Below are 27274 nucleotides of genomic sequence, written 5' to 3' on the forward strand. Positions count from 1 at the left end.
GCATACTTCAGAGAAGCCAATGGCACCCTACTCCAGTACTCTTGCCTGGAAAATCCCATGGATGGAGGAGCCTGGTGGGCTGCAGTCCATGGGGTCGGATACGACTGAGCGACTCCACTTTCACTTTTCACTTTCATGCACTGGAGAAGGAAATGGCAACCCACGCCAGTGTTCTTGCCTGGAGAATCCCAGGGACAGCGGAGCCTAGTGGGCTGCCATCTATGGGGTCACACGGAGTCGGACACAACTGAAGTGACTTATCAGCAGCAACACAGTATATTTATTAATATACACTGGATTCATATTAGAATCCGATTCAGAGCCTTGAGCTACTAATAGAAAAAGAACGCACAATAGTCAGTCATTTCATATTAAACTTTTTATTAAAACTGAGTCTTTACAATATATTTAAAACGACATGTTCCACAGACAAATATTTAAGAAAAAAACTTTATGTATAATTATTGGCATACAAATTTAAGAACATAGTTAAAACTAAGCTAAATATTTATATGTATGTATATGTGTGTGTACATATATATATATATATATCCAAATTTATATCAATGATCTGGAACACCTGAGCTTTAAGTTGTTGGTTTTCCAGATAGTGTGAAATACTTTTCATCCACTTTTGAAAGGATCCAGCCCACTGAGAAAGAATAACTTTGGTTAACAGACATTATCTTCCAAAGATCACATAGAGGTCTTCAATGAGATTACAATTTATCTTCAGAGGCTTCTTCTAAGTGGAGATCTGTCTGTGACGTAAGGAAGGATTCCCATGTAGCAAGGCACTAAATAATGGAAACACACCATCAGGAGATCAACAGTAGTTCACTTTCACTGATAGAAAAATTAGTAAATCCTTATATAACTGTTCTGATAGCAATGTGTCCAATTCCTCTTCTCCATTGGCTTGCCAGGATCCCTGTCATTTTTTACATATTTTAACTCTTAATGAGGGAAATTATTGCTAAATAAGATGAAAAGATAAAGGTTAAAAAATTAGCATGGATTAGATTGCTGAAATAATCTACTATTTCCCCACTGTCAGGGCAGAAAACAGATCTAAATTACAGAGGAAAAGATGGACCATTTGGATATGAGGCAGGCATAAAGCATCTAGACAGAGGAGTAGTGATACAAGCATGGTTTAATCAGATCTGAATCCTACTATATCACATATGTTTGTGCAAAGTGATTAATCTCTGTTATAGTTTCTTCAGCTATAAATTAGGTTAATGATAATACCACAAAAGCAATTGTGGAAAATTAAATTTACGTAATCTGTATAAATCTCTATGCAGAATGCCTGGCTCAAAGTAAATATTTAAAAATCAGCAATTATTATATTATAATGGTCTACCAAGACTAAGTAGTGAGTGAAAGTGAAGTCGCTCAGTCGTGTCCGACTCTTTGCGACCCAATGGACTGTAGCCTACCAGGTTCCATCGTCCATGGGATTTTCCAGGCAAAAACACTGGAGTGGGTTGCCATTTCCTTCTCCAGGAGATCTTCCTGACCCAGGGAGTCTCCCGCACTGTAAGCAGATGCTTTACCGTCTGAGCCACCATTAATGTGTCCAGGAAATGAATCAAGGTGATATAATTGAGAACTATAGAACAAAAAAGAATACATATTTCTATGTGCACATAAAACATATACCAAAACTCACCATATTCCAGGTTATACAATAAGTCTCAATACACTTAAAAAGAGTAAATCATATGAGGTTTATTCTCTGAGCATAGTGAAATTAACTTAGGAATTGGCAGTTGAAAGGTATCTGAAAAATCCCCAAATATTTGAAGTCTAAAGAAGAAATAACAAGGTAATCTAAAAAGTATTTTATTTTAAACTGAATGAAAATGAAAATACAATATATAAAAAAATTTTGGGATGCCACTAAAGTAGTACATAGAGAGAAATTTATAGCACTAAACACCTATGTAAGAAAAGAAAAAGGTCTTAAATGACTTCAATTTCCATCTTAAAAACTAAAACAGGACAAATTATACCAAAAGCAAGTAGTAGAAGGAAAAAACCAGAAAAGATAGCAGTTGTGAATCAATGAAAGAAGAATCACTGGATCTTTGAGAAGATTAACAAAATTGATAAACATTTAGCCAGACTGTTCATAAAAGAAGAGAGATGATATAAACTACCAACTGTTAGGGTTAAGAGAGGTGACATCAGTCTAAATTCTACTGAAGGAAAAGAAAATATTATTGAAAACTTTATACCTATACATTTGAGAACTTGAATAAAACCAATGAAAAGACACACACTACCAAAATTACCAAAACTCACTCTAGAAAAAGTAGATCTAGAAAAAATAAATAATCCAAATAAATCTGAATTTTTTGTTAAATATCTTCGCATAAAGAATACTCCAGGAATAAATGGCTTCCCTAGCAAATAGTATCAAAAATTTAATGAAGAATCATATTAATTCTACACAAACTTTCAGAGAACTGAAGAGAAAGGAAAGGTTTCCATCATACCAGAGATATTAAAAGGGAAGAAAACTACAGATCACTACCCCTCATAAATACAGGTGTAAAAATTTTAAACAAAATTTTAGCAAATCAAATGCAGAAATCTATAGAAAGAATTATACATCATGACCAAATGGAATTTATCCCAAGAATGTAAGATTCAATTAATGTTCAGATCAATCAGTGTAACTGACTGTATTCAATGTAATATCATCTCAATTGACATGGAAAGACATCTGTCAAATTACAAATGTCCATTTCTTAGTTTAAAAAAAATTCTCAGCAAACTAGAAACAGATGGGGACTTCCACAACTTGAGAAAGAACATCTTCAAAAAACTTACAGTTAACATCATATGGACAAATGTATTAACTATTAGCTGTTATTAGTATTTTATTTCTTTTGAATGCCAAGAAAAAAATTTAATCCAGCTCTATGGATACTTAAAAATCTCCACCAAATTCTGAACATAAGAAAGGAAATAAGCAATACCTAAATACATATAATGTTTAAAAATCTATCCACAATGTATACAAAACTATGGAACTGAAGGGCTAATAGACAGTAGAATCATAGTTCACCTTTGTAAAAAGTCCTGTTTCCTGTGTGAAGCTCATTTCTGGCCTCTTCTGCAAGTTCATACATAATCTACTATCTGGTAACCCTGCAGGGTAGCCCAAAGCAATTACTGCTTTCAGGAGATATCATATCTTTTTGATAACTCTGCCAAACTATTATTTAAATAACTTCTGAACATACTCAAGGCAAAACTCAATGAAAATGCGAGCAGTCTGCTCTATTTAGAATTCCTGTCAGGTAGATCCAAACTGCACCAAAAGTGGTATTAACCCTAATGTGAAGAAGCTTCTATCATTGTCATATTCTTCAACTATCCTAGTTTAATAAACGTCTAAGGGAGATCAGCCCTCCATGCTGATTATTGCTGTGAATTAATATTTTCATTTCTAAAGAAAATCCTCAGGACAGTGAAATGTGGTAAAAGAAACAAACTAGCTACTTAACCATTTCCTTATCATCCACCACATGAAAGGCAGAAAAACAATTTATGTATTTTGAAATATAGATTATAGAACACTAGCATAGGAAAACAAGCATCATGATGCTGCTAAATATCTATATGAATACTCGGTGAGGCATCATTGTGGTTGTTATCCCATACTGGGCTTCCCTTGTGGCTCAGCTAGTAAAGAATCCACCTGCCATTCAGGAGACGTAGATTCAGTCCCTGGGTTGGGAAGATCCCCTGGAGAAAGGAAAGGCTACTCACTCCAGTATTCTGGCCTGGAGAATTCCATGGACAAGAGTCGGACACGACTGAGCAACTTTCACACTTGACTATCACATATCACTTTCTTTAAACTTCACATGATGACTATGAATCTTATTTTACAGATGAGAAAGCTGAGGATCAGTGGTTAAATATGTTTGTGACATGACAAATCTGATAAGAGGGACAGCCATTTACTAGGAAATGGAAAATAATTAATAGCTTGAATGACCGCAAGAGTACATTTAAGAAGTCACTGGGCCATCAAGGTGAGATAACTTTCTTTTACACAATGTAAGAAGAACCATTTTGGAGGAGAAGAGGGCAAAAAAAAAAAAAAAAAAAAGCATGATTGCAGGTGGATCCAGTTTTAGGAAAGTGTATCAATGCAGGTTGAGTGTGGAAACTGATTCTTTACATACCTTTTGGAAGTTTTTAAGCATTTCCAGGTGTATGTATTCTCTTTGAAGATGACTGAGTTAATAACATGCCAGGCAGAAAGTAAGTGTTCAATACATGCCGAGAGCATAGGGAAGGAATGTACTGAACTGCTGATGCAAATACACTGGTCATCAGAAACAGTGCACTTTTCAATCGGAATATTAATCAACTGACATCCTGGCTTCTATTGATCACTAAATGTGTTAATGTTCAGTTTTGCCATAAAAACCTGATCCCTAGTCAGGCTGCTGACCAATCAGTTTTCTGGGTCTACAAAGTGGAGACATGGCCCTGAACTGTGTTAACTCCTGATGCTACCAATCATCTTTTGGAATTTTGACAGCAGATATTTTCACTAACTAAATATGCTAATTGCCCCCTCCTGCCAATGTTTAATATTAACCTGTTAATATTGATATGTTGTATATTTATTCAGTCAATGTACATAAGTCTATTTTTAAATAATCAAAGATAGCCTCTAATGCTCTTTAAGTCTCTTTATCATTTTTTGAGTATGAAAAACTAAGTGAAAACTCAAGAAATGGATTTTTTATACCATAAGTAATTGGGATAATTGAATGATACAAAGAATCATCAAAACAACAACAAAAATCTGAAAACCCAGTGTGAGACTTGCTCATAATTGTAAATTATATATATTTTTTAAAGTATTTCTGTTATTTGGCTTCTCACCGTTTTCTATCAAGGAACTGATTTATTCCCATTTTTAAATCATTATAATTAGTAAAGCAAGCTAATATCTATTAAAATTAAAGTAACAATCAAAAATACCTAGTGTCACAGTTGACTTGACCTTTAATTGTACCCCTTAGCTCATCAATGGCAACCTACTCCAGTACTCTTGCTTGGAAAATCTCATGGACGGAGGAGCCTGGTAGGCTGCAGTCCATGGCGTCACTAGGAGTCAGACACGACTGAGCGACTTCACTTTTACTTTTCACTTTCATGCACTGGAGAAGGAAATGGCAACCCACTCCAGTGTTCTTGCCTGGAGAATCCCAGGGACGGCGGAGCCTAGTGGGCTGCCGTCTATAGGGTCGCACAGAGTCAGACACGACTGAAGCAACTTAGCAGCAGCAGCAGCAACTTAGCTCATTCTAGTTTGATTATCATACTGTCATAGAGCATCAATAGCAATTCCATATTTAGTTGAATAATGTGCATATTTTTTGTACATATTATTTTATTTGATATAACAATACTCTGACAAACTGAAGTAATTGCATCTTATAGGTAAGAGAACTGATCTGTTGAGTCCAGTACTCTTTTCTATTGCCCTATGCTTCTCACTGCAGTAAAAGAAAGCCCATAAACATGTTGAACATGCTATTAGGCATGTTCCTAGGTGGCGCCAGTTTGTAGCCAAAGACCAAAAACTGTAGCTTCTCTTTGAAGGCACGACTGGGAAAGACTGTACAGTTAGGAAAGTGAGCCAGAACTAGGGCAAACAGATCCAAAAGGTAAATAAAAGCCCTTTTGTTCTGACATATGCTTAAAGACTTCTTAAATAGAAAGTAAGTTTTAATTACAAAACTAGTCTTGAAAGTAAATCTCTTGCTATCTCAGTAAAAGCAGTGACGACATTTTGCCCTAAGAAAAGGTAAATGTCTCTTTAGCTCTCAAAAGTGACAGTGATCCACAAGTAGATGTGATTAAATTTTCTAAAGAATGAATGATAACAAAAATGGGGTTTCTGTTGGTATAATATAGCTTCCAATGAAAGCTTCCACATTTAAGAATCACTATTTTCTCAAAATGGTGGGATATAAAGAGGTTCTGTTCCACAGTCTGAAAACATTCAAGCGAATGTTTTCATTTTTCTGGGCCTATTTACCCATTCACAGAAGAGGAGGCTTAAACCACGTGCATGCATCAACTTTCATCTGAGAACCTAAAACGGCCAACACAAAAATAAACAAATGCAACCTAGTTATTAACCTAAAAGCTTTTGCACAGCAGAGGAAACCATAAACAAAATGAAATGACAACTTACAGAATATTTGCAAATGACGTGACCAACAAGGGACTACTCTCCAAAATACATAAACAGCTCATACAGCCTAATAGAAAGGAAAAAATTGAAAAATGAGCAGAAGTTCTAAATAGTCATTTCTCCAAAGAAGACATATAGATGGCCACATGAAAAGATACTCAACATTGCTAATTATCAGAGAAATGTAAATCAAAATTACAGTGAGGAGTGACTGAGCACACACACATCGCCTCACACAGCTCAGAATGGCCATCATCAAAAAAAATCTAAAGCAACAAATGCTGGAAAGGGTGTGGAGAAATGGCAACCCTCCTACACTGTATGGAGAACATCCATGGAGAACAGGATGGAAGTTCCTTAAAAATCTAAAAATAGAAGTACCATATGATCCTACAATCTCACTTCTGGGCATAGATCCAGAGAAAATCATAGTTCAAAAAGATACATGCACTCCAATGTTCATTGCTGTGCTACTTGGAAGAACTAAGGCATGGGAGCAACCTAAATGACCATTGATGAAAGAATAAGAGGTGGTATATATATACAATGGAATATTACTCAGCCAAAAATGAATGAAATAATGCCATATGTAGCAACATGGATGGACCTAGAGATTATCATTACATGAACATTACATTACCTAGAGATTATCATTACAAAGTGAAGTAAGTCAGACAAAGAGAAGTATCATATGATATTGCTTACATGTGGAATCTAAAAAAAAAAACAAGTAAACTTATATACAAAACAGAAATAGACCCAAAGACATGGAAGTCCAACTTATGGTTACCAAAGGGGAAAGCAGTGGGAAGGGAGGGTAAATTAGGAATTTGGGAATAACATATATACATTATTATATATTTAATAGATAACCAGCAAGGACCTACTGTATGGGAGCTATACTCAATACTCTGTAATAACCTATAAGGAAAAAGAATCTGGAAAAAAAAAATATGTACGTACAAGTAAATCACATTTCTATACACCTGAAACTAATACAACACTGTAAATCAACTGTACTTAAATAAATTTTTTTTTAATTGGCAAATGAGATCGCATATAATTGATAAATATGCCTTGCTCTATTTGGCTTAACAGAGTGTGGAAAGGCATCAAATATACAATTTTACCCTTCCCCTCAGTATTTGATATTTATAAGTTTTTTGCCTCTAAGACTTTTCTTTCATCTTTATTTTATTATGTACATATGTACATACATGTACATATATATTTTAATACCAAATAAAATTTATGATGTGTATACTATTATTTTCAGCACTTTACAGAAGAGGATACTGAGGCTCACTGAAATAATGAAAGGTGTCTGAACTTAAAGTCACAAGTTAGGCCTATCCAAAGCCCATGTTCTTAGTGACCAGGTGATAGTGCCAACATAAAGTTTTATATCTCCATAGGTAATGCTATGACCCTGTTCATGGAACAGCTAGTGGAAAACCTAGTCTCATGTAAATTATCACAAGAATCAAATTAATAAAATATTATCTATATATCTCTGCTAATGAAGTAAAATAACCATAAATTTGCCTAAAACAATAACAATGATATCTACTAATATAAAATGTGATAAAAGCCAAACCTTACCATGTACTTTTTTTTAAACCAGAAATTTCCACATTAAGTCAAAAGCTGTGCTTCCAGTTTTCCTACTAACCCCAATGACATAATAACTGCATCTCTCTTAATAAATTAAAACAGAAATATGACTGTACATCCTTTACATAATTTAATGCTATCTCAACTATCTCGGGCATAGATGACATCACCTACATGTGAGGAAACACTGAAGCTCAAATATGTAAACATCTCCATACTATCATTGCAAAATAAATTACACTGTAAAAATTGTAGGCCATACCTAAAATGAGGGCAATGGGGTGTGTAACATTTTAGTAACTGCTTTTTTAATCACCTAGACCTAAGATCCAAATAGTAATGAAAACTATTAGGAGCTGCATATTTAAACATTTTCCTGAAATATAACCAATCTAGAAAAAAATGAGAGATGATGTTATAAAAGGAAATCAACTTCTATTATTTTTCAATGGCTCAAAATTATTCAATAAATTTCATTTTTTGAAAAGTCTAAATTAAATTCAGAATAAACTGCTAATTTATAATTTGAGAAATATCAGTAACTTCAAAATGACAAGATTTGCATTTTTTTCTAAAATTAGTTTTACATATTCCTCAAGAATATAAGTAATAAGTTTGCATTTGTAAATACTGCAAATGTTAATACTGTTAAATGATTGCAACAGTTAACACAAAAAAACTCATTAGCTACAAACGCCATCTTGTGGTCCTTTTAAAAATTATTTTGTAGTTTGTAGATCTCTAACTCAAGATCTTCTAAAGACAGAAAGAGCCTTGAAAGTGAAAGTGAAGTCGCTCAGTCGCGTCCGACTCTTTGCGACCCCATGGACTGTAGCCTACCAGGTTCCTCTGTCCATGCGATTTTCCAGACAAGAGTACTGGAGTGGATTGCCATTTCCTTCTCCAGGGAATCTTCCCAACCCAGGGATTGAACCCGGGTCTCCTGCATTGTAGACAGATGCTTTACCATCTGAGCCACCAGGGAAGTCCTTAGATACAACCAATTCCATTTCTCTCATTTTTACATGTGGAAAGGTTGGAGCTCCAAAGATCTAACACACTGAAAATATATAGAGAGAATACAAGAGCCAAAATTTTCATATTTTCCATTCATACTTTTATATACGATATCATCATTCTCTTTTTTTTAACTAGTAACAAGCCAATTACATGAAGTTTGTCCAGTTTAGTACCAGACACTTCAAACAAACTAAAAGAAAAGCACATTTACTTTTGGATTACTGGATCAAGGCACAGCTATGATAAAGCACATTATTTTAAAGCATTTCACACACTTTCTGATTTTATTCTTCTAAAAACCTGTGAGGGATGTGTGTGGATAGGGGGCAGGGGCAGAGGAAGCCCATTGGTTCTACCTTTTGACAGATTAGAAAGCTAGGTATAGAGAAAATATGACCAAGATCTTATCTTACATTTAGTAGCAGACATCCTGATATCTAAGTTTAATTTGCTTCATTAGGAAATCCACCTTTTTTCTTCAAAATGTTACAACATGCAGTGTGTACATGTGTGTTTTAAGTCATTTCTTCCTTTTCTTTACAGGAACTATTATATTGGTCCATAGCATATAATCTGTCCTTTATGAAGCACAGTGAGATGTAAGTTCTTGATTCAGAATCTAGATAATTTTAGAAATGATTACATTATAAAATGTAATCACCTATTTAAATGTTTGATTAACTTAACTACAGAAAAACTCATCTAGTTCAAAGGTTGGGAAAAGACAGACTGTCGATGCTATGGTATAACTGTCACTTCTACACCTAAATTCAACTTCGCTTGTATAAATAATTGAAAAATAACTATATCTCAGAATATAAGAGATTAATGAAAATGTTTTTAACATAAGTTTTTAAGAAAGCAGAAACCTATAAAACAACAAAAGCTTTAAAACTTACATGAACACAATAAAAAATGTTCATAGTTATTTGGAAACATGAACTACAGCTTTGGAATATGCAATTTAGAATAGAACTCATCACTTAATAAACAAAACAACATAGTTACATGATACTTTTGAATTCTAAAAATGATAAACACTTCATTTTTAAGGTTTCCTTCAGTTCAGTTCAGTCGCTCAGTCGTGTCCGACTCTTTGCGACCCCATGAATCGCAGCACGCCAGGCTTCCCTGTCCATCACCAACTCCTGGAGTTCACTCAAACTCACGTCCATCGAGTCCGTGATGCCATCCAGCCATCTCATCTTCTTTCGTCCCCTTCTCTTGCCCGCAGTCCCTCCCAGCATCAGGGTCTTTTCCAATGAGTCAACTCTTTGCATGAGGTGGCCAAAGTACTGGAGTTTCAGCTTTAGCATCATTCCTTCCAAAGAACACCCAGGACTGATCTCCTTTAGAATGGACTGGTTGGATCTCCTTGCAGTCCAAGGGACTCTCAAGAGTCTTCTCCAACACCACAGTTCAAAAGCATCGATTCTTCAGCACTCAGCTTTCTTCACAATCCAACTCTCACATCCATACATGACCACTAGAAAAACCATAGCCTTGACTAGACGGACATTTGTTGGCTAAGTAATATCTCTGCTGTTGAATATGCTATCTAGGTTGGTCATAACTTTCCTTCCAAAGAGTAAGCGTCTTTTAATTTCAAAGCTGCAATCACTTAATAAATAAAACAATACAGTTACATGATACTTTTGAATTCTAATAATGATAAATACTTCATTTTTAAGGTTTCCTTAGAAGTATATAAAAATCAGACCTTGGTGCCTTTAAACTGAATTCTATAATTAATCATGCTTAATATACATTATAATACTTGAATATCAGCCAGATTATAAATTTTTAAATGATATAAAACACTACCTATGTTAATTTGAAGATATGAACAAACTTCTAGAAAACAGAAGGAACTTTAGAGCAGTGCTTCTCAAACTATCTGTGGTGAAGAACACATCTTTTGTTGGCCAAGAACCATTAGTGATCCTACTGAGCTGACTAGTTCGCACTTCATGCCACAAGAAATCATCACAAAAGCTGGACAATATCCCAACTGGCCTATACTTGATTCAACAAAAGAAGTCTAATAATCACCTGGACATCATGACAATGTCAAATTGCCCTAGAATATTTCAACTGGTTATATTCTATTTCTGAATTTATGTTATAAATCTGTAATAAATAATTTATGAATTAGGCATTAGTCCACACTTTAAGTAACATAACTTTAGAGATCAATATAATTACCCAAGGTTTCCTAAATTGTGTTCCATGACAGGCTAAGGCTATAAGAAGAAATGCTAACCTAGTCAAAGTTATGTCTTAGATTCATAAACCATATAAGAACATGGGCTAAATCACTTTAGTCATGTCTGACCCTTTGTGACCCCACGGACTGAAGCCCTCCAGGTGCCTCTTTCCATGGGATTCTCCAAGCAAGAATACTGGAGGGGGTTGCTGTGCCTTCCTCCGGGGGATCTTCCCAACACAGGGGCTGAACCCCTGTCTCTTATGTCTTCTGTACTGGCAACTGGGTTCTTTACTACTAGCGCTACCTGGGAAGCCCATATAAGCACATAAAACGTTCTAAGAACTTCTTTAATAAACATGCCTGTTTAATTCAAACTTATTTGACTACAGAATCTACCTTTTCTATCAAGATAAACACCCTTTAACATTATAAAAACTAATTTCCTATAAAATGCATAGAGAAATTCTAGTTTAAACAGATTTGCTGATGTACGTTATTCAACAACTGCTTTAAAATTCCCAGTGGCAGAGAACTAATTTCTTTGCAATGCAATTTAATATAGAGAATTATAATACATAGGATATAATTCTTTTTCTGTGAATTCAAATTATTCAACTTCCAAAAGTTAATTCTAGATATGCTTTCTTTAAAAAAAAAATTTCATTGGCATATAGTTGCTCAGAACTATGTAGTTTTTCCAGTAGTCATGTACAGATATGAGAGTTGAACCATAAAGAAGGCTGAGTGCCAAAGAATCGATGCTTTTGAACTGTGGTATTGAAGAAGACTTTGCAAAGTCCCTTGGATTGCATGGTTAAACCAATAAATCCTAAAGGAAATAAATCCTGAATACTCATTGGAAGGACTGATGCTGAAGATGAAGCTCCAATACTTTGGCCACCTGATACAAAGAGCCAACTCGTTGGAAAAGACCCTTGTGCTAGGAAAGATTGAGGGCAGGAGGAGAAGAGGACGATGGAGGATGAGATGGTTGGACGGCATCACCAACTCAATGGACATGAGTTTGAGCAGGATTTGGTGATGGACAGGGAAGCTTGGTGTGCTACAGTCCATGGGGTTGCAAAGAGTCGGACACTACCGAGTGACTGAACAACAACAGGAAGGGTGGCAGGGACTTTTTTTTAAAGTGTCTTTAAATGGCAACCCACTCCAGTGTTCTTGCCTGGAGAATCCCAGAGATGGCGGAGCCTGGTGGGCTGCCGTCTATGGGGTCGCACAGTGTCGGACATGACTGAAGCGACTTAGCAGCAGCAGCAGCAACATAACAAGACCTCATGAATCTTATAAAACTTCAGTTTTGAAAGAAGCAAATTTCAATGTGGTGATTAAGACAAAGACCTAGTAAATTAAATGACTTAAACTTGACAAAGTATACTATCATTCTACATGCTGAAAATAATCTTTTTGCAAAGTATTTTTGGTTTGAATATAAAGATTCCTTGGTGCTAGGGTGTGGGGTGGGGGAAACCAGTTAGAAGTAGATTTACAACTTGGAATATGAAAGGACTTTGTCATCAATATAGAGGATAACATTTACCTTATTTGCTATGAGAGAGAATTCCTTTGAATCACTGAAAAGCTGTATCAAATGATTGAGGTGAAACTTTAAAAAAGTAGTTGGCTACCATTGAGCAATTCTTTTTTTTTTTTTAAGACAAGTGGAACTGAAATTTACTCTGTCAAGAGTGCATAGCTACTAAACATCTTCAGATGGTTTTACAATAAAGGCTTTAATGAACATTAGAAGTCTTACATTTTTATCAGTTTCTTAAGTATTTTCTAGATAATAGTTCCATAAATATTTCAGACATGAATTCCATAAATGACTTCTGTGAACAAATAAATCTGAGATCTTAAACAAAGGTGAACATAGTTCTTTTCTAAGGAGTATCTTAGGAACTTTAATGTGTTAAGATGCATTGCAACCTTCTTCAATAAAATGAAACAGCATAACTTATGAGGAAGGCACTTGGCTATGAAGTTGTCATACCCAATGACAGCAAAAGTAAAATAAATGGGAGCAAATGATTGTGCGATCAAATATGTCCTCAAATAAACAATTAGAGACTCAAAAACTATGCCCAGGGACTTCCTCCAGCATTTGTACTAGTTGATTTTAAAAATTTATAAAATGTCTTTAATGTAGCATTCCCTCAGCTCAGTTTATAATTTCATCTCTTCACTCAACCAAGATTCCTGGTACAATCTATCAAGCTGAGAAGGCAGCTTCCCAGCCTCTGTGGTTGGTATTCTCCATGGATGCCTCTCCCACAACCAATCAACTAATAACAGAAGACAATAACAGCATCCCATGAACAGCCCAAGCAAGAGTTTATTGAAGATTTTGTTTCTATAAGCAGCGGTGAAGCCTCTCATCTGAGAGTAAGAATAAAAAGTTTTAAAGTCTTAGGATGCACAAGGTTATTTCCTCTCTGCTTCCCTTGTTTTAAGCATTATTATTATGTACCTTAAGATTCTATTTCAAATAGGAATTGATTGCTTACCAAAAAAAAAAAAAAAAAGATTTCGATAGAATAAATGGTAAAAAGGACAAGATTAATCATTAAATAATCAATAGTGTTGGTCTCTTTACTAAAAATACAAAGGGAAAAGCTCCTAGGCATTCAATGGAGCATTATGGCATTAAGAAGATGAAAACTTGATGTTTTGATGAAGATGACTGTCCCTAAATAAACTGGATGGTCCCTAAATGTGTGGTGTACTGTAGCCCGAATTTGTTAATCTTGACATCAGGTTTCTAATGAGTACCTTCCAGTGAGTAAAAAAGTCAATAACGTGGACAAAAGACTGTAATGAATTGGAAATTCTAACTGGCACAAAAATGGTCAGGTTGAGTAAATATCCAAGCATCTTAGCCTCTCAAGCAGGTAGCACGTTCACTTTTCAGGAAATCTATCTTACCCATTAATGGAAATCTACTGAATTCACTAGGGTGTATAATGTAGTTCTGAAACATTCTTCTAACAGTTCCAAATAGAGACTGTTATTTTCTGAAGGGTTGTTTAACCACCATCAGGAGATCTGTCTTCCTGAGTTCTAGAGATTCGGTAAGGTATCAGTTTAAGTAAACGTTATGAGGCATGATTGTAAAAAGAAAAGTACCCTGATATGGATTCCAAAATCCCTGTCCTAGATAACACTGAATTATTCTAGCTTTTTGTTTTTATGATTTTCAAAGGGAGTTGAGACACACATTAACCTTAAAGAAAGTATCTATTTACTCCATTTCATCTTAAGAGACTGTCAACATAAAAATATAATTTAAATTGCTGAACATAGAGCAACTATTATGCCTCTCTCCCAACATTTAAAAGGAAAACTAAGAAACTACAGGTCATTCTTTGTGACCAAAATGATACTAAACAACTATAGTTAAGTAAACCCTCAATCACTTCCATCCCCTCTACAAGAAAGACATAATACTGATGCTGAAATTAAACTTCTTTGTAATTTTTCAAATCACTTTACTAAATTCTAGGGAATATGACTAGATGGCCAGGGTTTCCTTCCTTTCCTTTTCTTTGACTCCCAGATTTTCAAAATAGTACTTTGTCATCAAGTTTCTGTCTTGTTACATAACAGCTCCTCTTTGTCGGATGGAGTTAGATCTTGGGAAAGTTATTTTCCCTCACTGCTCCTTTCAATTACTGTAGATGAACAGCAAGTCCATAATTTATCTGAGACCCAATTTAGAAAAAAATAATGAAATCTCAGACAGATACATAAATTCCACTCATCAGAATCTTCTTAGCTGGCAGTTTTATTATCATTATCAATGATATCAACATATCATTATCAACTTTAACCTCTTAAAGTCACAGTGTTTGGGAGATACCTTTACTTGGATCATGGTGTTTTAAATATTCATGAAAAATTTTTAAAATGTTCCAAAATATGTAGCACATCAATGAATGTAAAACAAAAAACTCTTTCGCTCCAGTTTATTTTACTATTCCCCAATATAAAAAGGAATAAATTTCTAAATAAAAACAACTATACCTGAAAACTAGGAGATTCAATGCTTATCTGTTACTTACTTTGTAAAAGAATTTCCATGATGTGTATTTTTAAAATTTTCTCTGCTGTTTGAATGGTCTGTATATAGCTGGACTTGGATTTTAGGGAAGCATTAGTTGTGTTATTGATTTGGCTAGACTGTGAACTCTTGAAATGATTTTTTTTCTTCTTTTATCTCAGAGAAAACATCCTATACTAGATGCTTTTCTGCTTCCTAGATACCCATGTAGATATAAATATTTTTATTATTCAATAATGATAGAACCTTCTACTAAGTCAGTTTATTATGATTCAACTAAATGAATTCAAATACTCTTTCATTAAAAAAGTAATATATTGTAAAGCTGTATCAATCAAATGAAAAATACATATACTTACTATTCTTCCCTAAGGGGAAGATTTAAGTTTTAATTTAAATGCTGCTTAGCATAGGGTTTTGATGTTAATAGAATCCTAAAGAATGATTTTACATGAGGCAACTAACATTCTTAAATAAGACTGATAGCATTTGAAATGAAGTCACCTCTATCTTGGCTATTTCTTGAATATCTTATCAAGAAAGATCTTAAGTCTAATGTTCATAATTATTTTAAATAGTATTGTTTATGAGAGCACAAAAATTTACATAAATGTTCAATTATTAGTAGTTATCTTCACTAATAAAAATATATGAACATTATGTACTATATAAAGATCAAGTTACACAGAAAAATGTTTAAACAAGTGAAAAATATAGAATTCAAAATAACACATGTCCACTGTAGTCATCATGACACAAATAAGTATCATGTTTTTATGTTGACATATTTGGAAATGCAGAAATTTTAAAATATTTTCATCAGCATAGAGCAAATTATTTTTCTATAAATGTATTTCAATATACCCCTCTGTAGGAGATAAGGTTATGGGTATTCTTTATTTCTTCTTTATACATTTGTGTACTTAACTTTTGTTGTTTTTGTACATGTATTAATTCTAAAACCAGAAAATGAGGCCAAAAAGACTTCCATATATTAACTCTAAAATAAACTATGTAAAGAAATAAATTTTACTACTTCAAGTATTACATTCAGTTAACTACAAATGATTTTATTTGGCAATAATTAATATTACATGATCTTTTCATGATTATATTATTAAACTTTAAAGAGCATATTATTTCAGTTTATGATATCTACCAAGGATTCCTTCCTTTTAAATTTCTTCACCATCATAATAATTATCAGCATCAGCATCATCAACAACAATAAAAACATACTATTTTGTACCTTGTGTTTTTGTTTATTCACTAAGTTATGTCTGACTCTTGCAACCCCATGGACTGTAGCCTGCCAGGCTTCTCTGTCCATGGGATTCCCAGGCAAGAATACTGGAATGGATTGCCATTTCCTTCGCCATGGGATCTTCCCAACCCAGGAATTGAACCTGCATTTCCTGCACTGTACTTCCCTGGTGGCTCAGACGGTAACGCGTCTGCCTGCAATGCGGGAGACCCGAGTTCGATTCCTGGGTCGGGAAGATCCCCTGAAGAAGGAAATGGCAATCCACTCCAGCACTCTTACCTGGAAAATCCCATGGACGGAGGAGCCTGATAGGCTACAGTCCATGGGGTCACAAAGAGTCGGACACGACTGAGTGACTTCACTTTCCTACACTGCCGGCAGATTTTTACCACTGAGCCACCTAGGCAATCTTATTTTGTACCTACTAAAGAATAGTTAGAAAATGTCTGTGCACTTTATCCAACATGTCATAGTTTATAGTTTTAGCATCCCTTCACATTTTAGTAAGAAATAACTTTCTTTGGTTATTTGGATACTTATATACTTTGAAATCATTCACTTTGAAATTATTCACCTATGGTTAATGGGACTTTTTATTTTATTGCTTTGTTCTTCTTATTTTTTCAAAACTGATTCAAGTTTATTCTTAGTTACTGGTCATACAGAACACAATTGGGAATAGCTTCATTTTACCTATTCAGAGTTTATTTCAGATCCTTGTTTTATATTTGAGGTCAACTGTTTCTAAGTTAATTCACACATCTAAGTCCAATATTTTAGTTAGACAATAATGGGCCTTTGATACAGACATATCTCATATTTACAAACTGATTTTCCTCTGTCATTTTAATAGTTAAATTTTAAGTTATAAACAAGTTGTCACCATTTCACTTCATAAAAGTCCAAAGACAAATGTTTATACCCTATTTTTTCTATCACACTAGGAGCAAACCCCTTTAGGGATTTATTATTTATATTTTTACAAATGTTGATGAAGACAGAAGTATTTCCATAATAATATGATTAAATTAAAAAGGAACTGGAAAGATTCTGCAACATTTTACTTCCTTATATATCTGACATATTCTGAAGTCAACAGATAACAGCAGACTGTTGCTGTTTCAGGCCATACAGTCTGTGTGTTAATTAGGAAGCCTTGATTATATAAGGGCTTCAATTTCCGATTATGCCTGGAATCATGTGCCAAATCAGTTAAAAGTTATTCACTCAGGAAAAAACTCAATAAATAACTGGAGATGTAGAGACCTTATGAAGTTATAATAAAGAAAACCAATGATTCCTCCAAACATCTCCATCTAAACTGCCGTGCACTTGATATAATTTTAGTAAGATTTAGAAATACAATTCACTTGGAGGAAAGAGTTAAAAACATAGATATAAACTGCTGTGAGGGACAAAATTTGCAGTATGGCAATATGGCACAGTGATGCTAATTTAACTATTTCTAAGAAGATAGTATTTTGTATAAACTGAGTGCAATCTATGAGAATAAAAAAAAGTGTGCATTTATGTGAGAGGTATAGTCAAAATCCAAACATTTCAGTTGAAGTTCAATGGAACTACTATGAACATTTTCTCTTAAGAAAATTAAAAATCCAAACTTAGAACTAAGTTTTGCAGACATTATCATTGAGAAGACAACATAGTATTCAGTGTTTGTCACATGATTTTTATAACCTAATATGTTTTATAATCACAATCACTTATAGTATAATGTGTATTCTAACTTTCTTAAAAATTATTTCAATTATTAATTGTCATAGCACTCCTATAATGTCAGTGTGGCCATGTTCTATTATAAAGGAGAGGTAAAGTTATTTCTATGGATTTAAAACAGTTAAAGTTGTTTAAAAAAAAAAGCATATAGTGACAAATCTGCTTTATCCAACAGAAATATTTTAAATCATTTCAAAATCTGAGACTTATGGGGAGTTCCTTTCAGATATTTTAATTTACTTAAGGTTGCTATTATAGAATAAAAAAGGAGGGGAGGTACAAAACGATCTTTCCAACAACACTTGCTAAAAAGAAAATCACTTAAATCTGTCCTCCAATCTGTAGCCTGCTGCCACGAAACCTCTATGTCAGTTCACCTCTCTGTCTTTGTTGCTCCACTTTCTAACCAGGCTCAATATGTTTAGTTTTGTTCCACTATGACCCATATATAGCCTGTGTGATCATTCTAAAAGGCAAGTCCAAATTGTCTCTTCCCTGCTGAAAACTCTTTAATGGCATTTACCATTTCCCTTAGAATGAGAAATAAAAAACAAAGCCTATTAAGGCCTTCTTCAGACTTCCCTGGTGGCTCAGATGGTACAGTGTCTGCCTTCAATGAGGGAGACCCGGGTTCATTCCCTGGGTTGGGAAGATCTCCTGGAGAAGGAAATGGCAACCCACTCCAGTATTCTTGCCTGGCAAACTCCATCAAAGGAAGATCCTGGTAGGCTACAGTCCGTGGGGTCGCAAAGAGTCAGACACGACTGAGCGACTTCACTTTCACTTTCAGCCTAATAGGGTTCAGGACATACTAACACAAAATATGACACACTGTCATATTAAGATGAAAGAGTTTGAGAAATAGAAGCAGAAAGGTCACTCTGACCTTCTTCCAACCCTTATCTCCTGAGGCAAGTCATAAAATCCTCAAGTAAGAGGTGGGATCCTCATCCCCAGAGGAAAGGTGCATCTTTACCTCCGAAGCCAAGGACATGAGAAGACTCCTAACAAACAGGCCCTGCTAAGTCTCCCTCAGTTTACTGGGCTTACGTTATACCCCTTAACCTATCCCTCTCTACACGACAACCCAATCTTCATCAAAACTAGCATAAAAATACTCAGATCTGTTTCTTCTGATCTTGATTTGTTGATTAAGGCTCCTGTGCCACAAAAAAATTATATTCATTCAACTTATATGCTTTTTCTCCTGTGAATTTATCCTTGTCAGTTTCATTTTCAGACCCAGCCAGGGATCCTATGACGGTTGAGGGAAACATTTTCCTCCTCTACAAGCCTCATTTTTCAATTCAACACTATCTCTACTCCACCATTCTCCCAAAAGGAACCTCAGTAATTTGAACATGTTCTCTCTCACCTCTCTGCTTTTGTGCATGTCTTCTCTGCCTGGAACTCTCTTTCTCACATCTGAATCTTGCTACCTCTCATTCATTATTCAGGACTCAGCTTAAATATATCCTCTGAGGAATTGTCCTCTTTCCTTCTAGATTAGGTTAGATGCCCTTGCAAAGTCTTCCTATCCTGGATCTTATTATACTTTTTATTATAATATTTTAATTGTAACCACATGAGAAAGAGATTGTGTTTGTCTTGCACACTGTGGTCTCTCCAGGACCCAGCACAGTGGCTGGTGGTAGTAGGGGCTCAAGTATTTCTTGCTGAATGAAAATATCAGTATCAGTTAGATAATCTTGCAAAATATAAAATATTTTAAAGTACCTTTAACCCGGCAAGCACTACAGAGTACAAACTATAATTTTTTTAATGTGTCAATTTCATATAGTCATATATTCAGACAGAGATAAGGTTAAAGATGTATTTTAATATATACCTTCTAGGAAAAGTATGTTCAGAATAGCTAGATGAAGCAAGCAATAGCATAAAATTCACTGAAAATAAATACTACTGTGTTCAAAAAAGACAATCATTTGAAAAGCAAAATGTTGATTAGGCATTTTTCCTAAGGTAAACAAAGAAAGAAACAAAACCAACCGAACTAAACTAGAGTGAGCTAATGCTCTTCTCTGACCTTTTTGAATAGCTACAGAGGAAAGGTGGGGATGGAAGGGACATTAAGTATAAACTCTGAACTAATTTCCTGCTCATTCAAACTTCTATTTCTTTCCTGACTTTGCAAACAATACAAGAAAAGGAGTGTGCATGCTCAGTGGCTAAGTCATATCCAACTCTTTGTGACCCCAAGGACTGTAACTAGTCAGGCTCATCTGTCCACGGAATTTTCCAAGTAAGAATACTGGAGTGGGTTGCCCTTTCCTTCTCCAGGGGATCTTCCTGACCCAGGGATAGAACCCGTGTTTCCCGTGTCTCCTGAATTGGCAGGAGGATTCTTAAGCACCGAACTACCTGGGAAGCCCGGGTAAGAAAAGGAGAGGAAACGAAATTTTAATCAGCTAGGAGAATCATTAGGAAGCCTGATCAAATGATTTTTGAAGATGTCAGATCCTGCCAAAACAAGAAACTGAAGGGAAGACAAACGAAACAAAATGGTAGCATTTAATTTTTTTTCATATATAAGATTCTGTTCAGTTTATTTGTATTGTTTACAATTAGGGAATAGAAAAATAGAAAATAAAAAAAATCAGTGTTTAAATAAGCTCAATTGTAACATAAAATATTTGTAGCTTTTTATGTAATATATTAGGAAACCATTTCAATTTGGCACTGGTCAAAACAACTTCAGTATAACTGCTAAAAGTCATGACTACAACTCATGGTGGTTTTGTAATTTCTTGTCTGCTTCATTAATAAATATTACATTTGAGGGTTTTTTTTATGGCTACTTCTTAAACTTAAATTGCTTCCTGTCATCCTGAGTCTTACCTTAGATCAGTCTAAATGTGCAAAATGGCACTTACTTTTTTCTCTTCCCCAATATTCTGAGTTTTACATGAAAGTAAAAGTGAAAGTGAAGTCGCTCAGTCATGTCCAACTCTTTGCGACCCCGTGGACTGTAGCCCACCAGGCTCCTCCATCCATGGGGTTCTCCAGGCAAGAATACTGGAGTGGGTTGCCATTTCCTTCTCCAGGGGATGTTCCCAACCCAGGAATTGAACCCATGTCTCCCGGATTGCAGGCAGACGGTTTAACCTCTGAGCCACCAGTTTTACATGAAGATAGCAGAATTCTCTCACGTCAAGCTCAGCTCGTATTAGGCACATGGGCATGCTGTGGAGGAAGCAAAGCTCATCACCTTCTTACAGGTAAACACTTTGTGTTGGTGGGTGGGTTTAGTGATGCTCTGTTGACTGGCAGCTCCACTGGCACTGAGCCACCAGAGAGGACTTTGAATGTGACACTTGGTTCCTGAACAGACTCTTTCAACACAAGACAAACAGAAAGCAAGAGAGAGGATAACTTTCTAAAAAGAAAAAGAAAGCAATACTGCATATCACTAATTACCTGTTCATAATAGAGGATGTTTTCCTCAGCCATATTTGTAAATGCTGACTTGATATCATTTTGCATGTTTTGTTTCCATCTTTCCCAATCTGCTTTCAGGGCATTATTAGCGCACTCCACTTTATCTTCCAGTTTTCCAATCTCTTCTGTAAGCTGAGTTAGATCACAAAGAGAGATCAGTTGATCTATGCATTCCTGCCACTAAGCAAATTCTTTGAATCTAAGATGAATATTCCATATTTTTAAAAAGCACAAGAGTATTTTTTTTTGAAGAGTTGCCAGTATAGTCAGGGATGTCATGTAGGGTTCTAAAGGTCTGTGACCAATAGCACTTGACTTTGGATAAATCTCTCAAACCTTGGGCCTCAGTCTCACTATTTATAAATCAAAGGAAAATGAACTACAAGTAATCTCAAAATTCTTTTGCAATAACTCTCTCATTACCACTGTTTGTGGTGATAACATTTATATTAAAAGATACGGTTTCACATCTTCAGCTTTTCTTTCCTGCTTCTTACTTTTCAACTGTTTTGAGCAGAATGCTCAATTAACTGACATGTTATAAGGTCCATATAGATTATCCAGCCTGGAGGCCCAGGGGATTAACTGGCTACATTCCATTCAGCTGGTAACAGAGACAGGTTTATATCTCAAGACACGTGACACTGATTCCACACTCCATTAGACAAGCTGTGTATGACAGTCAAACCTCCTCCCCAAATCACCCAGCAACATTTGAGCATGGAACCCACCAATGTACTGCTTTAAATTTAACATATTATATTTATACAAATTTTAATATATTTATCCATATTTTATTTATTCTTATATTCAGCAAACATATATTTATTAAGTGTCTTCTATGTATCAGGCATTCTTCAAGGGCCTGGAGATTCAATAACGAAGACAACAGACAAAAATTCCTGCTTTTACCAGAACTTATATTCTATTAGCAAAGACAAACCATAAGCAAGACAAATGAAATATCTATTATTTGATAATAAGTGCCAAAAAGAAAAATGAAGTAGAAAGGTAGATAAGGAGTATAAGAACAATGCATTTTTAGATAAGATGGCTAGGGAAAATCTAAATAAAGTGTCATATCTAAAGTTGATCTTAGAGTGAATCATGCAGCTCTTAGCAGGAAAAGCATTCCTGGCAGAGAAAAAAACAGCAATGGTCTAGAGATAGAAGTAGGTCTGGATGGTCCAAGAAGAGCAAGGAGACCAGTATGACTGTAGCAGGTGGCAGAGTTAAAAAAGAGGGAAGATCCTAGGAGATGCAGTCAGAGAAGCAGTTGGGTGACCAGATCTTACTATGCAGTCCATGGTAAAGGCCCTAGGTTTTATTGAGTGTGACCAAAGGCAGGGGCAGTTAAGGAGAAATAACACCATTTCTCCCATGTTTTATTAACAAAAGGGGCATTATACATTACTACTCTTCCTTAACTCCAAGTATTCAAAAGAGGCTGTCATTAAGAAGGTCACCATTACAGACATGTTAAAAGGTAATAATGTATGTCTTAGAATTTTTTTAAAAAATGTTATTTTACTTTCAATGCTTGCTTAAAATTTTATTCATTTTGCTATGAAATTTCACTCAGACTTTATTTCATTGCAGCCATATTTGCTTTTATTTTCCTCAGACTAGGTGTTTGGTATTATCTAAATCTTTTATTATCTGCAAAATGTAATGTGTTAATCGCTCAGTCATGTCCGACTCTTTATTACCCATGGGATATCTATTTCACATGTAGGGTTGGTTTTCATGGTTTGTGTGTGGTGGGAATATGTAGTTTTTTCTTTTTTTTCCCCCTTAACTTTCTTGTTTTGTTTGTCAACTATCTCAGTGAGGCCATTTATTACTTTTATGGGTACCTATAAACTGTGGTGCTGGAGAAGACTCTTGCGAATCTCTTGGACTGCAAGGAGATCCAACCAGTCTATCCTAAAGGAGACCAGTCCTGGGTGTTCATTGGAAGAACTGATGCTGAGGCTGAAACTCCAATACTTTGGCCACCTCACACAAAGAGTTGACTCACTGGAAAAGACCCTGATGCTGGGAGGGATTGGGGGCAGGAGGAGAAGGGGATGGCAGAGGATGAGATGACTGGATGGCATCACCGACTCAATGCACATGAGTTTGGGTGAACTCTGGGAGTTGGTGATGGACGGGGAGGCCTGGCATGCTGCAATTCATGGGGTCGCAAAGAGTCAGACATGACTGAGCGACTGAACTGAACTGAACTGATGACTCTATGGGGTAATTATTTTGCTAAATCATAGAGGATGTCTAAAACGGTGTTGTATGGGTATGTACACTCAGTTGCTTAGTCGTGTCTGACTCTTTATACCCTCATGGACTGTAGCCCACTAGGCTCTTCTGTCTATGGAATTTTCCAGGTAAGAATACTGGAGCAGGTTGCCATTTCCTACTCCAGGGGATCTTCCCAACCCAGAAATCAAACCCGTGTCTCTTACATTTCCTGCATTGGCAGATGTATTCTTCACCACTGTGCCACCTGGGAAGCCCAACAGGACATTAACATGAAGTCTAATAGTGGACTTTGGATGCTGGGGAATAAGCTAAGGTGAAATTACTGACAGGCCAAATTCAAACAGGATCCATAGAAAGCTCATGCACTGGTTACAAAACCTCATTTCCCTGGGTTGTTGGCTCAAATCTTCCCATTTTCACAGCCAGATGGAAATGACTGGAAAAGTATCTTTTTTATATCTAGGATCAAGAGGTAACTATACCAACTGTAACTACACTTTTTCTCCTCCGCTTAGGTTCTGCAGTCTAAAACTGCTCTGCACTGGAGTGGGATTACCTGCAAAATTCTTTACTGAAAATAGCTTCAGGAAACAGTATCTAAATCATATGTTCCATCTTGCTTCCCCTCCTGATAGAGCTTAAAATGGTGTCACTGCCATAAGGGCTTTATAATAATCTTCTCTTTACCAACCTGCAACTCCCCATCTTGCTAGCCCTTGTTAGTGGTGGCTAGGCTGGTTGGTGCTTCTGCTCTGGCCCAGAGCTACTACATTCTTAAAGAAGTCCTGTCCTGTTCTCTGACTTCACTCCAATCCACAGAAAGGTTTGTAGCCTTATCAGCATGGCACTGAGATTATATGATTAATGATAGGTTGAACTGATCTCAGACTCCATATTGGTCTTTCACAAGCTGTGTGACACTGGGTAGACCACTTTTTGAAGGCTTAGCTTCTTCATCTACAAAATGAACATAAAAATAATGATACCTATCCCATAGGAATTTTTATTTAAAATTGCCTGAGATAATGAACACATTAACTAATGTTCACAGTGTCTGACAATTTGCCTACTAAATGTTATCTATCAGAACCATCACCAGCACCACCATCATCAGCTGGTGGAATGGGAGCTGACTGCCTCTCCTCTTCCAGTATTTTAGTCTCTGGAAATATCCTATTCCTCTGCCAGGATCTAGGTATTAATTTCCACGGCAATTTCTTGATTTATTCTCACCAATGTACATGATAATATATCCAATTCTATAAAATTCATTCTAAATATATATTTACCAATTCTTACTTTTGCTGGCTATATATATATAGAGAGAGACCATTTTTATTGATGACTCCATCATGACTTTAGTTTGAAAACCAGGAAAGTGACATTAGGTATTTCCTCACACTGAATCATCTTCCCTTAATTTTAACTTTTAGGAAACTCTAACTGATAATAAGTACAAAACACTTAATTCAAATTAGAAATAATCTGGACTCTATCTTTCTTACCAATTTATAAAGATATATTATTAGATCTCCCTTCCCTTAGTTGACTGCAATTTTAGCAAGTTTTTGCTAAAATATGTCCATACAGGTGGCGCAGTCAAGGTTATGAACATAAACACTCAATATAATTTCACCAAAGTGGGAGAACAACATGTCAGGTGCCTGGCAGACCAAAGAAGCCCCTCTAAGCACATGGCAAAGTTTCAATAACTCTAAAGGCAGGAAATTAAATTCATAGTTTCTACCGCAAAACAACATAAAGACTGAGTTTTAAAAGATTAAAGTTTGAGTCATTCATTTCACAAACACTGGAAAATTGGCCCTCTGTTGATGGAAAAACTGAAGAAGTAAACAATCCTTTTTGCCAGGAAAATGTTGAAATATCAGAATAAGTAATAAAAGAATGTAACATAGTGAAAATAATGATTTAGATTTAACCACAGGCTAATGTGGTAATCTCTAGCTTCAGTAATATTCAGCTAAAAAGGAGTCACACGATTAAATGAAAACCATAAATACTGAGAGCTCAGGAAAACAAAACAATATTCTTCTTCAATACTTTAGTACTAGGAACAGCAACAATAATAATGAGCATTTATTGTATTTCTGCCACAGGCCACCATATTAAGCTATATGCTTTACATACATTATTTCATTTAATCTGCATTATAATGCTGCAAATTTTGTAATATTGTCTAGCTTTTGGGAGACATATACAAAGGAGATCACATAACTTTATAGAGATTAAAACCAAGTCAAAACACATATTCTTTCCAGAGTGACTAAATAGCCCCAAGCTACCTTGCCTGTAGCTATGTGTAGCAGAATAGCCCCAAATTACCTTGCCTGTATGCCAAAGCCTTTGACTATGTGGATCACAACAAACTGTGAAAAATTCTTAAAGAGATGGGAATACCAGACCACCTGACCTGCCTCCTGGGAAATCTGCATGCAGGTCAAGAAGCAATAGTTAGAACTGGACATGGAACAAGAGACTGGTTCTAAATCGGAAAAGGAGCATATCAAGACTGTATATTGTCACTCTGCTTATTTAACTTATATGCAGAGTACCTCATGAGAAATGCTGGGCAAGATGAAGCACAAGCTGGATGAATCAAGATTGCCAGAAGAAATATCAATAACCTCAGATATGCAGATGACACCACCCTCATGGCAGAAAGCAAAGAAAAACTAAAGAGCCTCTTGATGAAAGTGAAACAGGAGAGTGAAAAAGTTGGCTTAAAATTCAACATTCGGAAAATTAAGATCATGGCATCTGGTCCCATCACTTCAAGGCAAATAGATGGGGAAACTGTAACAGACTTTATTTGGGGGGGGGCTCCAAAATCACTACAGATAGTGACTGAAGCCATGAAATTAAAAGACACTTGCTCCTTGGAAGACAAGCTATGAACAACCTAGACAGTATATTAAAAAGCAGAGACATTACTTTAACCAACAAATGTCCATCTAGTCAAAGCTATAGTTTTTCCAATAGTCATGCATGAATGTGAAGGTGGACTATAAAGAAAGCTGAGCACCGAAGAATTGATGCTTTTGAACTATGGTGTTGGAGAAGACTCCTGAGAGTCCCTTGGACTGCAAGGAGATCCAACTAGTCCATTCTAAAGGAAATCAGCCCTGAATATTCATTGGAAGGACTGATGCTAAAGCTGAAACTCCAATACTTTGGCCACCTGATGTGAAGAACTGACTCACTGGAAAAGATACTGACAAAGATTGAAGGCAGGAGGAGAAGGGGATAACAGAGGATGAGATGGTTGGATGGCATCACTGACTCAATGGACATGAGTTTGAGTAAACTCTGGGAGTTGGTATTGGACAAGGAGGCCTGGCGTGCTGCTGTCCATGGGTTTGCAAAGAGTTGGAT

The 27274-nt window shown here is 35.6% G+C and overlaps 1 protein-coding gene across 2 annotated transcripts in view; it reads right to left on the minus strand.

Moving 5' to 3' along the window:
* Positions 1-427: 427 nt before the first annotated feature.
* Positions 428-27274, minus strand: part of SNX7 (sorting nexin 7) — a 127319-nt gene continuing 100472 nt past the window's right edge. For both annotated transcript variants that reach the window (XM_068965294.1, XM_068965293.1), the window contains 2 exons: positions 21605-21757; positions 428-797 (listed from right to left, as the gene is read on the minus strand). In XM_068965294.1, coding sequence (XP_068821395.1) covers positions 720-797; positions 21605-21757 — 231 coding nt within the window. In that variant the 3' untranslated portion in view covers positions 428-719. The remainder of the gene's footprint in view (positions 798-21604; positions 21758-27274) is intronic.

The sequence above is a fragment of the Capricornis sumatraensis genome, chromosome 2 (assembly GCF_032405125.1).
Source record: "Capricornis sumatraensis isolate serow.1 chromosome 2, serow.2, whole genome shotgun sequence".
In the NCBI taxonomy this organism is placed as follows: Eukaryota; Metazoa; Chordata; class Mammalia; order Artiodactyla; family Bovidae; genus Capricornis; species Capricornis sumatraensis.